General features: G+C 46.2%; 1 protein-coding gene across 2 annotated transcripts in view; it reads left to right on the top strand.

The window, feature by feature from the left end:
- GPAT2 (glycerol-3-phosphate acyltransferase 2, mitochondrial) overlaps positions 1-14,761 on the top strand; it is a 1,776,577-nt gene that overhangs the window by 1,733,771 nt on the left and 28,045 nt on the right. For both annotated transcript variants that reach the window (XM_086944751.1, XM_086944750.1), the window contains one exon: positions 6,061-6,208. In XM_086944751.1, coding sequence (XP_086800877.1) covers positions 6,061-6,183 — 123 coding nt within the window. In that variant the 3' untranslated portion in view covers positions 6,184-6,208. The remainder of the gene's footprint in view (positions 1-6,060; positions 6,209-14,761) is intronic.

Genomic DNA, 14,761 nt, shown 5'->3' with positions numbered 1-14,761 from the left:
GTACCCCAAGTGTCGCAGTCCTCCACGTGTGGTGCGATTCCCATAGGAAGGCAGATTGTCAAGATTCTGTGTTTCTCTATAGTGGTAGTATCAGGAAATACTGCCTCTATTTGAGTGATTTTCTGTGCTAACCAGAAAGGAATTTGTTCCCGTTTTACGGGTGTTTTACCAAGACATGACTGTATGTTCAATAGTGTAATTTTATTAGTGTTCCCCTGATGGGGGGTCAGCTGTGGTACATTAACAGCTGGCTGGACTGTTGCAGTCCGCATCACATATTGGACTAATTGCCTATGTATTTTAATTAATGTCTTTAGCTGTACTAACAGTTCTTCTCTAGACATTTTTGCAATGTCAGGATGTGGTGTGTAGCCGGCTAGAACCGGCCACGTTGCTCCTGGTCTACCTAGTGGACCGAGCCTGGTAATATGATCATTATGTTTTAGGGCGCCATTATAGCAGAGCAGGTGCTCTTGGAATTTTAGTGGGATTTCAATCTCCTCGAAAGGAGCGCACTCTTCCTGAGGTTTCTCTATTTTGTAATAGTGAAACTCTTTTGTTCTAGCGTTTGCCGCTGGAAAGTTTATCCATGAATAGAATACCTCTGTCTGCCGATATTCGTGAGCCTCTATCACGAAAATTACTGTACCACCTTGTGGTGTCAGTCCGTTTTCTATAAGTTTTAAAGTTATAGACTTTCTTAAGTGGACCGGGATGATAATAGCATCCGGGTCTGTGTGTTTGGGACCTTGCTGAGTCGCATCTGCTGCGCCCCCAGTGGTTCCGTTTTATAAGTCTGACATTTTATAAATGCAGGTTTTGCAGAGTAGGTCTCCAAGGAGACAAAGATTAGGTGCACAATATTTTGGAACACTGTATCCTTCAACGTTGAATAAACCAGAGCTTTACATAGGAATCTCTTCTTACTGAGTTCGGGCGGATTTTAACCTTTCACCCACTCCAGACGTCTATTGGAGTATTTACGGGAGAAAGGGGTCTGTGTGAAAAATGCACGACTGAGTTACTCTAACGTCTTGCGTTAGTTTATCGCCTTACCAAACGTTTGGGCGCCATGTAGTGTAGTTCCTAGTTTCCCACTAGGCCCTGCGCATTGGAATAACATAAACAGTAGTATCGACGTAGAAGTGCGGATCTTCCAGGCCTCCACTGACTATGCTAAACTTAATTGGGTTTGTTACCAACTAGCTCAGAGGTCACTGGAAACTTTCTTCTCTGCATAGGAAGTGATCAGCTTCCCTGGCACAGACAAGAAGGGATTCAGCTTTCCAACAACCGTGCAACATGACAACTTTGCTCCTCCGATCAAGAGTCAATCTCTAGGGTTGTGTGAAACAATAGACATTTATTTTACTCAGTCAGGTTAGTGCAGTTTACTTTCACGATATGTAGAGAATAGAGAGACGGGCATTTGTCAATAAAGGGTTAACATTTATTGAACAGTCTTTCTTCTCGTACAAGAGAAATGAATTGCCACAATTGCAAGACTTGTTATGATAAAAAGTACGTACAGTAAGATAAGTATTGCAAGATAATACTGTAAAAGCATTGATATGGTTTCTTAGCCATACAATGGTTTAAAAGTAATAAAACATATATACATTCATATATACATTAGGCTAAAATAACCAACTGGTGCTTCTAACTACGCCTACCCCAGTGTACCTGACCTAAGCCTAATACGTGGGAGGGGAGTAAGTAAGTAGTTTCAGTTTAAGTTGGTTTTGCCAAGGTTTGCTTCAAGAATTCTCACTAAGGGTTTAGTCAACACCATACCTCTGAATAGAATGATGGAGGTCTGGTATCTCCTTCAGGGGAAACTCGGTATCCCAGTCACCCGCGGGGGCAGACCAGAAACGCTGGAGCTGGATTTCTCTGCAGGAGAAAGACAGCGTCTCTCTTCAGCGCGTCGAGGAGGAGGAGGCGGGACAGCGTCCGCGGGCAGCTGGCATCTGCTGGGCTCTTCGCAGAGGGACGGCTGTTCAGCTCCTAGTTACACCACACCATCGTTTGCGCTTTAGCAGCGATAATGGTATCAGCAGCTTCGGGGCAGCAGGGTGCTAGCTTCAGCGAACCACAGCTAACAACGGTAGCAGCAACACAACAGCTACTGCTTCAACAGCAACACAACAGCTATTGCTTAAGGCAACGTTGGTAATATTTATACCTGACAGGTGCCTGGTTTGACGTAAGTTTGCTGGACATAAGACGTCAATTAAAGATGTCACTAGGAAGTGATAGCTATCAGTTGCTCATTAGAGTTCCATTACTAATCAAAACACAGCAAGCGGGGATTTCCAGGTTTGCTGAGTTTTTATCTTGTTGAAGAACTCGGAGTGTTAATCTAGGAATCTTCAGATAGTGACTTTTGCTCTGTCATTGCACTAATTGGTTGCAAAGGAAGTGGCAGAGAACTATTCTGGAATGTGGCTCTGTTCGTGTGAGGCCAGAGATGACTTTCTGAATATCGCACTTGAACGGTTATGCCAATATAGGGAATAAATGGATTTATAGCCGAATAGGGGCATAAGGTCACAGTATCGATCAGGATCCTAGATAAGCACGCAACAGGCCCAGTGCATCATGGGAACAGGGCAGACCAAACTACCAAGCCAATTCTTATACTGGGAAGGAAACAAGCTACCGGGGACCGGTTTCTGGCATTTCAGCCGTCTTCGGCCCGGCTTGCTTTAATCCTGATGGTGCAATGAGCTAGAGACTCACATCTGAGTATACCCTTCCACGCTTATGGTGGACAAAAATGATTCAGAAAATGGGGTGGTGATGAACAGAGTGTCTGAATTAAGCAGACCACTCTTACCCAGTCCAAAGATCAGGGCTTTATCCATCACCGTTTTTTAGCTCACTGCACCATCCCAGCTCAGAACTTGCCTATATGCAAATTAGTCTGACCCTGGCCCAGTGCATCATGGGGACAGGGCAGACCAAACTACCAAGCCAATTCTTATACTGGGAAGGAAACAAGCTACCGGGGACCTTTCTGTTGAAGAATTGGCTTGGTGGTTTAGTCTGCCCTGTTCCCATGATGCACTGGGCCAGGGACAGACTGATTTGCATATAGCCAGGTTCTGAGCTGGGATGGTGCAGTGAAATAAATAACGGTGATAGATCAAGCCCTGGTCTTTGGACTGGGTAAGAGTGGTCTGCTTAATTCAGACACTGTGTTCATCACCACCCCCTTTTCTGAATCGTTTTTGGCCACTATAGGTGTGGCAGGGTATACTCAGACATGAGTCCCTTTCTCACTGCACCATCAGGATTCAAGCAAGCCGGGCCGAAGACAGCTGAAATGCCAGAAACCGGTCCCCGGTAGCTTGTCTCCTTTCTGGTGAAGAATTGGCTTGGTAGTTTAGTCTGCCCTGTTCCCATGATGCACTGGGCCAGGGACAGACTGATTTGCATATAGCCAGGTTCTGAGCTGGGATGGTGCAGTGAGATAAATAACGGTGATGGATTAAGCCCTGATCTTTGGACTGGGTAAGAGTGGTCTGCTTAATTCAGACACTCTGTTCATCACCACCCCTTTTCTGAATCGTTTTTGGCCACTATAGGTGTGGCAGGGTATACTCAGACATGAGTCCCTTTCTCACTGCACCATCAGGATTCAAGCAAGCCGGGCCGAAGACAGCTGAAATGCCAGAAACCGGTCCCCGGTAGCTTGTCTCCTTTCTGGTGAAGAATTGGCTTGGTAGTTTAGTCTGCCCTGTTCCCATGATGCACTGGGCCAGGGACAGACTGATTTGCATATAGCCAGGTTCTGAGCTGGGATGGTGCAGTGAGATAAATAACGGTGATGGATCAAGCCCTGATCTTTGGATTGGGTAAGAGTGGTCTGCTTAATTCAGACACTCTGTTCATCACCACCCCCTTTTCTGAATCGTTTTTGGCCACTATAGGTGTGGCAGGGTATACTCCGACATGAGTCGCTTTCTCACTGCACCATCAGGATTCAAGCAAGCTGGGCCGAAGACGGCTGAAATGCCAGAAACCGGTCCCCGGTAGCTTGTCTCCTTTCTGGTGAAGAATTGGCTTGGTAGTTTAGTCTGCCCTGTTCCCATCATGCACTGGGCCAGGGACAGACTGATATGCATATAGCCAGGTTCTGAGCTGGGATGGTGCAGTGAGATAAATAACGGTGATGGATCAAGCCCTGATCTTTGGACTGGGTAAGAGTGGTCTGCTTAATTCAGACACTCTGTTCATCACCACCCGCTTTTCTGAATCGTTTTTGGCCACTATAGGTGTGGCAGGGTATACTCAGACATGAGTCCCTTTCTCACTGCACCATCAGGATTCAAGCAAGCCGGGCTGAAGACGGCTGAAATGCCAGAAACCGGTCCCCGGTAGCTTGTCTCCTTTCTGGTGAAGAAGTGGCTTGGTAGTTTAGTCTGCCCTGTTCCCATGAGGCACTGGGCCAGGGACAGACTGATTTGCATATAGCCAGGTTCTGAGCTGGGATGGTGCAGTGAGATAAATAACGGTGATGGATCAAGCCCTGATCTTTGGACTGGGTAAGAGTGGTCTGCTTAATTCAGACACTCTGTTCATCACCACCCCCTTTTCTGAATCGTTTTTGGCCACTATAGGTGTGGCAGGGTATACTCAGACAATCCCTTTCTCACTGCACCATCAGGATTCAAGCAAGCCGGGCCGAAGACGGCTGAAATGCCAGAAACTGGTCCCCGGTAGCTTGTCTCCTTTCTGGTGAAGAATTGGCTTGGTTGTTTAGTCTGCCCTGTTCCCACGATGCACTGGGCCAGGGACAGACTGATTTGCATATAGCCAGGTTCTGAGCTGGGATGGTGCAGTGAGATAAATAACGGTGATGGATCAAGCCCTGATCTTTGGACTGGGTAAGAGTGGTCTGCTTAATTCAGACACTCTGTTCATCACCACCCCCTTTTCTGAATCGTTACTATTCTATTCAAGCATGTGAATCTATGAAAGACACCCCTAATACTGGAGAAGAACAATTGTTACCTGTAAACAGGTGGTTCTCCAGTATTGGTGTCTTTCATAGATTCACATGCGACCCACCCTCCTCCCCTCAGAGGCTCTCTTCTCCTCATGCACTCTTGATTACTTATGCTACGAAAATCTGAGGGCTTGAGCTTCTGAGGAGAAGGTTCTAGAGGGTGCTGGCGCCTTATTTGCTGTAATTTGGACTAACATAATGACACTGATGTGTTACAAATTGTTTTTTCTCTTTACCATGCATTCCTTTGTAGGAATCGTTTTTTGAGTTTTCTTTTATGTTTCCCTTTCTTTATTGTTATATACATTATGTGTACATATATATTTATATTTATTTATTATATATTTAGCATTATTGCTATTTTATTTACCGTGGGACTCCCACTTCGACGACGGGGAATATTCAAGCATGTGAATCTATGAAAGACACCAATACTGGAGAACCACCTGTTTACAGGTAAGTAACAATTGTTCTTACTACTCAAATATAATATATGTATGTAGATTTGTGTTTTACTAAGTGTAACATTGGATTTTTTATATACAAATCAGTATATATATTGGACATACAGAGGACTTGCAAAACAAGCATGTTCTTGGTGAATAAAATATGTTATATATATTTTATTATGGCATTTTGTTTGTGCTGTGCTGTCATAACACCAAGTATTGATCTGGTGTTAGAACCTATAGTATATAGCCCCTTCGCAGCGGGGGTAATTCCCCTGCTGTGCTGGGGAGCGCGCACAGCGCCCCCGTGCTCATGTCAAGCTCAGCTCGTCATGAGGCACAGTGCTCGTGTGCTCATGACGAGCTGAGCTCGTCACAGCCACACCCATTTTCTTGGAACGTTCAGCACAGCAGGGGAATTATCCCCGCCTGTGAGCGTTTCATGGCTCATGACGAGCTCAGCTCGTCATGAGCACCGTGCCTCATGACGAGCTGAGCTCATCATGAGCACGGAAAGAGTTAACCAATTGTTTTGGGTTACAGTCAATTTAGGTAGGTACCACATCCCTAACCCATTCCTTCTCTCCATTATTTCAGGTTTTGATGGAGAGTCCCAAGAGTTCTGGTTTGAAAACACTTTGCCTCTCAGAGACCTTCACTTCCACAGAAAACCAAATTAAGCTGATAAAGTTTATCCAGCAGTTTATATACAGGGACTGATGTTCAGCCACCCATTTAAGCCAAGGTAAGGACCTGGGCATGTTTATTTTATACAAAAACTAATGCTTAATCTGTGCCTTTTGTCTGTTTTTTGAACCATGGTAAAGGCCCAGTGCAATTTATTATCATTGTACAAGGTCTTATGCAGACCTTGAGGGACTTAGACCCATTGGAGAAACTGATTCAGGCTTCGTACTGAGCACTATAGCAGCCCCAAGGCCCGCCATATTTATTAAATAACATAAGTGATTTGGACCTAGAGGCTGGCTCAAAAGACTTGGTATGACCTTAGTGAATTCTACTATTATTATACAAGGCCTGCTATTATGGCTGAAGCAAAGTCTAAAGCCATAGTAATTAGTTCTTCTGGAAGTGTTACTATTTATATATCAAGACTAGAGATCAGGTCTTGAACCATAGTGAAAACCTAAGATTTTTTATAGTTAAAAAAATATAACAAGGGTTTTTATTGAGGTGAGGTGTGAGTGTAGGTTTGATGGAGGTTATTAGAATAACATAGAGTTTTAGTTCATCTCGAGGGCTGAAATCCAGAGCTCATAATGAGGTAGGATCGTTTATCATATTCTAGGTTGGATGCTGACAAAGTGGTATGGTCCAAGGTTATTGTATGGACACGAGGAATGTATTTGTTTTATAAAAATGCTTGATAATCCGTGTATAAAATGAATACACTTAGAAAGCTCAAGTCTAAACAGTGTTTTACTGCAAAATAGCAGGCAGCCAAGGAACATATCAAGACAATTGTCATTTCAACTGACTAGGGCTCATCCTAGAAAATGGTCAGTATGAGCAGTGTGTTAAAACAAGTAAATGTTACTCAGGCCCTTGCCAGCCCCAGGGGTTCAGCAGTGTACTCTAGATATCAACTGATCCTGTTTAAATATCTTCATCGGGTGTACTACACCCGCCGCCTTCTCTGTAAGATGGGGGCTATTCCATCCCCCACCTGCCTCAGATGCCAGTCGGAAAACGGATCCTTTTTGCACACGGTCATGCGCTGTATGGCGCTACAACATTTTTGGTCAGGAGTACTGTCCTGCCTGGTGCGAGTGCTAGGCTGGGACCTCCCAGCAGATCCTCGACTATCTCTTCTCCACAGCACAGATGGTATTGGGGGAACATATACCAAAGACATTTACTATTTTTAGGACTTACATTGGCCAAGCGCGACATAGCTCAACAGTGGAAGTCCTCTTCTCCCCCGGGGGTGGCGGCCTGGAAATCCGCATTAGATAAATGTATGTCCGCCTAGGTGGCGGTGTTTCAGGCTCGGGGTTGCCTGCAGAAGCACGGGAAGATCTGGTCTGCATGGGCCAAGTGCTGGGGCATTGACCTTTCCATCTTTCCAACGTCAACAAATCAGGACCTTATAGACATACTCACCATTTCATTACTTTCCAATCTAATTGGATTGGCCGGCGTGGAGATAAGCCTGTATGTTTATACACCTGTATAATGCTCCAAGTGGTAAGTGCGGTGCAGGGGAGGGGGGTGGCGGGAGGTGGGCGTTGTTGTTTTGAATGTTGTATTGATCCTCAAATTCTACCCTCCTCAGCAGCTTGTATACCTATGATCTGTGCTTTATATGAACACTGCTTGTGGGGGGTACGCCCCGTTGGATGTAAAATCTCAATAAAATCTATTGTCCCAAAATAAATGTAAATGTTGGGGGGCGTGGCCAACAGCCGACGGAGATGACCGCTTAGCGTTGCGGATTCAAGACCCGCCACCATAATCCCCAGTTTATCCTTCAAGAATCCAATCGCCAATAACCCTGGGCGTCGGCTGAAGATGGTCTGTTGCACATGGGTACCGCCCGTCTGTAGCCAGTTTGCGTTCTCCGCAAGGGGAGGAGAAACGCGACCGCCCAGAGGCCTCAGTGGCGTCAAGGCCTAGATTGGCTTTGGCCGGCAGGGAACCCGTCATGTGGTGTTTCCCTTTTGGACCCAGCACTGACCATTGGAAAGCAACTGCGAGGGGGACCAGAGGTAGTGCCACCTGCCCCCCTTCTGCAGTGAAGAAGAGACGTGATTGAGTTCCCGCTGAACGAGGATCCCTCTGGAGCTGAGGAGCAGTGTGAAGAAGGCCTTGCAGGCCCTACGAGTAACGCGGAACCCCGGGCAGCGGTGTGGTGGGCTGCTTGTGCAGCCCCAGGAGGACTGGCATCAACCAGGAGTTGACCTGCCTCCTCCCTCACTCCCCTTCCTCCCGGTCTGAAGAAAAGGGAAAAAACACCACCCGCCTGGCACTGATGTCCTATACCGGGTGAAACCGCAGGGGGCCTCTGAACACAGTTGAGCTACAGACCCCGATGGCCCACCCTATTTGGTGAAAGGTTGAGAGGCTGCTCGCACTCAACTTGAAAACCCTGACGTTGGCAGACCACCTATTGAACAGTGTATATGCCTTCAACAGAGAGAGGTACGTGCCATATCCATTGGCACCGCAAACATACCTGTGCACTCCAGAAGTGAACGCATGGTCCAGACACAGACTCCGCACAACCAGACACACTACTTGGAGTCACTCAAAAAGGGGGGTGAGGAATAAAGCAGTGATGGCACGATAGTGTACCCGCCCAGGGGGTGGTACGACCTTGTCTCCTCTCCCTCATAAATGACCCGCTATCCTGCCGAACCAATAACACCACGATCAGGTGCTAGCAGAGCCAAATACTTAAGTGCTGATGGAACAGGAGTGCGCCATGCGGGGGGTATAGCCCGAGAGGCCATGTTGCATGCATTGGACCCAACGGACAAGCGGCCGCCAAAACTCCGGCTCCCCTCCTCCCTTCAGGCCTGTACCACCACCTATACAGAATGACCGGTGGAAAAGCCATGAAAGGGTCCCACCTAACAAAGATAGATAAATTCGCCGAAGCCAAGGGGACTGAAAGCATGCAAGACCCTCAGGATCAATCAGTCTCTGACACCCGTCAGGGGCTAGAGGAAGCCCCGGTCTCCTTACATAATATCATTGCCGCGATACAGGAAGTCAGTACTGCACTGGAGGTCCATATAGATATAGTCACAACTGAAATCTCTCTTGATACGTGCAGATCTGCGCAATCTGGGGTCCCGTTTTAAGGAAATTGAGGATTCAATGTTCACCCTCTTGCAAGACACAAGCAGTCTTAAAGCACAGGCGAGGGACTTAGAGGCCTCCAATGGATTCCTGAAGGAGCAACTGGAGGATTATGAAGAGAGATCCCGGAGCAACAATGTCCACATTTTCGGGGTCCTGGAGCGTGCCAAGGAACCAGCAGCTGACTTGTTTGTGGAGGACCCCGATCTTAGGAATCTCCAGCCCTGCAGCTTTTCCAAATTCTTCTTCATAGAGAGGGCACACAGAACCGGGAGGTCCCCCTGTACTGGAGCTCCACCACGACCACTACTTGCTCAGCTCTTTCACTTCAGAGACCGTGATACAGTTCTTCAAACGGCACGAACAGCTACGCCAGTCCTATAAGAAAACGCGTGAATAACCTTCTTCATAGATTTCACGCTGAAGGTCCAGAGACAAAGTCACAGTTTTCTTGAAGTCAAAAAGGCATTGCGAGAAAAGGAAGTACTCAATGCTCTTCCCAGCAAGACTACGCATTGAATCAGAGGGCAAAGTCTGGTTCTTAACCTCTCCGGAGGAAGACTGGAAATGGCTGGAGGGCTGGCGACCTGTCGGAGGCACAAAAGGAGGAATATACAGTGAGACCCGCCCAAAGGCCAATGGCATACAGGGGCCACGAACTGGGAGAAAACCTCCGGCACAAGATGAAGAAGCAGAGCAAAGGCACAAAGACTGATGAAAGGGGTGAACATGGCTCTGAAGACCCACAAGTTTCGTATTAGCGGCTACAACTTAATTTTCACTGAGAGACACTGAGAATTTCTGTGACTTTCGGACTGGCCTGGGGGGGTGCAGGAGGGCCCGAGGGGCCTCCCGGCAGATTGGTGTGAAATTTGAAGGTCAGACTTTTAACTATAATTGTTGGCTCTAGACATTACATTGGATATGGGGGTGGGTGGCGGGTTGTGGGGATGGCCTATGACCTCCTCAGGTTATGATGTTGGGCTGGGGCGACAGGCACTCTGCAGAGTTGAGGCGGCAGGCAGTTCTACGTCCGTCATGCAGGGAAGCGGGAAGAGGCGTGGAGGGGCCTTTTTCCTTTTTTAATGTTTTTTTCTCCTTTCCGGGAAAGTTACTGACATTGCTTTTGACATCCATAGTTAGTACCACTAGTTCTTTGTCTAGATTATGGTGGCCAGGTTCACTGCAGGGATGAAACAACAGTATGGGTTCTCCGGTGGTAGGGATTGGGGCAGGAGGTGAAGGAAAGCTACATACGTGAATGACATCGGGAAAGGACACAAAACTACCCGAGTTGCATATTCTGTCTTGGAATTTAAATGGAAAGGGGGACAGCGTCGCAGTACATCAAAAGATATTTCCCAGACACAGGAGACGCATCTCCTGGGTAACGCATGCAGGTCACTTGATCGCAGGGGCTAAAAAATAAAAGTACACACTGGCTATACCCCCAGCTCCCGTGGGATGTGTATCCTCCTTAAGAAGAGCTTCCCAATCTCAATCCAAAAGACGTGGTCAGAAAGGCAGAGTAGATATGCTGCACTGACAGGCATCAGGGAGGGGGAACAGATTAAGATCATATCTGCATATGAACCTCTGGGCCACCATTCTGTCACACTTCCAGACCTAGGAGTACTCATGCTCCAAGCACCAGAGGGCGAGTTCTTGATAGGAAGAGACTTTAGCATTACACTGGACGATAATATGGACCAACACCCCCCTGCCCCCCTCCGAGATGGACTTCCCCTTCTAACACTCAACTAGCAAACTTCATAATGGCGCTGGGGATGGTGGATGTCTGGAGGACCCTCAACCCATTAATGCAATACCTCGCATTTCACTCTGGGGCCCATGGTAGCATGTCCTGCATTGACCTCCTCATCTGCCTCTCCTCTCACAAAAGTTAACGATGTGAAACACCTGGCGAGAGGAATATTGAATCACTCCGCCAGGTGGGCGACATACTGTAGGGGTACTCCAAGGGTACGGGACCCACTTCTCATAAATCCGTGTTTTTTAAAAAATCTCAGTAATACTGGAGGGACTCCTAAAACACACAATCCATTGTTTTAACCCTTTCGATGCTGATGACGAGCTCAGCTCATCATCACCCACGGGTGTCGTGTGCTGATGACGAGCTGAGCTCGTCATGATGCCACTAAAATGGCATTTTCCAGCACAGGGGGGGGGGGGGAAACGCCCAGCAGCCATGTGGTTAAGGAAAATGAACATTCTGTTACCTCCTCCCAAACACTCTGGGAAGCCTACAAGGCAGCGATCCGAGGGTATGTCCTCTCACTGATAATGGGGTACAAAAGGGACAAAAATGCGACTTTGGAAACACTTGAACAAGATATCTTACAGCTTGAGAAACAAGATGCACAAATAGTTACACAACACCACCTGTGACTAATTCAACTGTAATATAGAGACTTAGTTCCAGATCAAAGTGCCTCCTGTAGGCCCGTATCCTGCTCAATGTAGAGCTGGAAATACCAGCCAAAACCCTTGCATTCCGTTTGACTCCACTGATAACAAAACTGGTTCATCCTGATCAATCTGGGTTTCCTTCCTGGCCGAAACACGATGCTAAACCTACGTCGACTCCACAGAGGTTTGGGACGAGCACATAAAATGAAGGAGAACGCGATGATTATGTCACTTGACGCACCCTTGGCCTTTGATAACGAGAAATGGCCATATCTTTTTGCTGTGCTTTGTCACATCGGCTTTGGCACAAATCTCCTATCCTGGTTGCGACTACTATACTTGCAACCTTTGACGTGAGTGGTTGTAAATGGTAGGGTGTTGGAGGTTTTACCCTTCATAGAGGAACACAACAGGGCTGCCCTCTCTCTCCTCTGATCTTTGCCTTGAATCTTGAGCTACTGGTGGCATGGGTCCGAGAAGACCCCCTGATCCTGGGTTTGCACTGGACAGAGGACTGGGAGGAAATAATATCATTGTATGCTGATGATATTCTCCTTTACATTGCCTCTCCCAGGTTCCACCGTCCACAGGCTAATAAACATTCTTTCGATCTTTGGGAAATACTCCGGGTACTTAAATAATTGGTCCAAATCAGTGATGTTCATCCTCCACCCCTTTTTTTATAAAAAAAATGTCAACAAACTTTTGCTTGTGGAAAACCTTTTTAATTATCTTTTTTCACTATTTGGACAGGGATTCCTTTTCAAACAGATGCTCCCCACAGCCCCGAAGTACAGGAGCGAACCGGCATCACAGGGTGCCATGCAACCAGGAAGTGGTGCCATTGGAGGGCGGCCATCTTGCGCGAGTAAGCGGTCTAGCTTTCTTGCTCACGTGGACGCCGAAGCTGAGCCACCTGTCATTTAACAGGTCAGGCTCCCCTAGAAGGGTTATCGTCGGAGCTGCAGGCAGGAATAGTATGTAGGGCAAGGGAGCAGCTTTGATAATGTGCATAGTTGGGACCCCTAGACAACGAGCATTTCTTCCCTTTTTTGTATTCCATTGGGCAGTGTCTTTCAAAATATTGAACGTAAAAGCCTCACTTTAGTCTTTGAACTTTCCATTGAGTGACTACAAGCGTCCCTTCCCCTGTTGAGCTCATGGGGCCAGATTTTGGCTATTAAAATGTATGTTTTTGAGACCTTATCTACAACTTTCTTGCATACCGATCACATTCTGTAGACAACGAACTATTGGATTTTCACCACAATCACAGAATATAATGACAAGGTAATATTAACAAGTATGGTTACCGGACCACACATTTGGAAAAGCAGTACCTGGTTTCCATAGCGAAATGCATAAAACAACGATAGAGTGTGTGATATAATAATGGCTAGTCGAGTTAGATGGGTAGGTCAGAGGGTCAAAGAAGTGGAAGGATATTGCATTGTCATTAATTTTGATCAGGCACGGATAGTGGGAAAGCTTTTTCAGGGAGGCTTTAATGTGGGCCCAGGGGGCATTAGGGCCCTACTATTGCGCGTTTCTTATCTGCCTTTAATTCAGTTTCCCCGTAGGAGCTCGGGGGGGAAATTCTTCACTAACCAAAAGGAAGGCAGATCAACCGCTAGGGTCAAGCCCCAGGGAGGTTAAGTTTGATAATCTGACTCAATATACAGGCCCACCACCCCCATAACACTACCTAAACCACCTGGGGAGGATGCAATGGAGAGCGGTTTAGTGCGTTCTAACATGTTTCTTCCACTAAGTCGATTAGATAAGAATGATTGACTTAAGCCCCTCTTATTATTGGGAAGGGAGGGGGGGAGAAGGGGTGCCAGGGCTAATGGAGGATGTAAACCTTGAACTGTAAGATCTTAAATTAGAACAGAGCAGGTCTTAGAACGTAAAGTGCGGAACCAAGGTGGCTTGACTTTCTCAAAACCCATGATATAGTGGGCCTACAAGAGACATGGGACAGAGAAGATCATTTCTGGCTGGAAGGATATAAGTCTTATTTTGAGCCGACATGGCCCTCGGCCTCGGGTAGAGCTAAGGGGGGGGCTTTTAACTCAAATATCATTAAAGCTGACGGGAACGCATAGTATTGTGAATTCAGACTCCAGTAATTGTTTTGCTGTAGAAATTAACAATGTTAACTCAATGAAACTGCTAATTGTAAATTTCTATAATTAATATGAAAGTAGTTTTTCCAACGAACATTTATGTATTTTAAAAGGTTTTTTAGAGGAATATAGACAGTCATACCATTTTTTATTCTATTATTATTTTGCGAGATTTTAATGTACACTTATATATATAAATATTGTGGAGAGGAGGATCCCTACCTTTAAGGTAAGAGGGCAGGATTCTATAATCGACTATATATTTATCTCCCTGTATTACTTTCTCAAGTGACTTATTACAGTGCCCAATGGTCCTACTATACTGATCACAGTCCTGTAACACTGGAGTTAAGTGGGGAAATTGGTTTTAAAGAGAACCAGGGACAACCTCCCTCCCAGATATGTGTAAAGACCAGGGACGTAGGCTAAAGTGGCCCAAAGTAATTCCAGAGCTTTTCCTTCAAGACCTAATGTGTAATGCTGAAAATAGTTTTAACATTTGTTTTAACCCTACAAATGAGGGGGTAGAGGTTCTACTGGCATTTGAAGAGATTTGTGCGCTGGTGGCATCTGGCTTAATGCTCGAAAGCTAACCCAAAGCTTATTTTTACCCTGAAACAAGTGCCAAGAGACCGCCTTCTTATAGCCCAACTGAGGCAGTCTTATAAATGTACGATGAACTGCAAAAAAAATTTTATTTAAGAAAATGCTTAGAATGACCCGTTATCTGTTGAGGTCATTAGGTGTAGGACTAGATTTTGGGCCAGAGTTAATAAACCTTTTTTTACAGGGCTTAATAATATACCTTTACAATGTAATATTACGGAGGATCAGTGTTATTCTCATTTTAACACTATTTATGGGGTATCCCAGACGGGGATGGGTTCACCAGTTAATATTGATCGGGATCGGTG

The sequence above is a fragment of the Lissotriton vulgaris genome, chromosome 11 (assembly GCF_964263255.1).
Source record: "Lissotriton vulgaris chromosome 11, aLisVul1.2, whole genome shotgun sequence".
Lineage (NCBI taxonomy): Eukaryota > Metazoa > Chordata > Amphibia > Caudata > Salamandridae > Lissotriton > Lissotriton vulgaris.
Note: the sequence above shows the minus strand (reverse complement) of the source record. Positions and strands in the feature narration are given on the sequence as shown.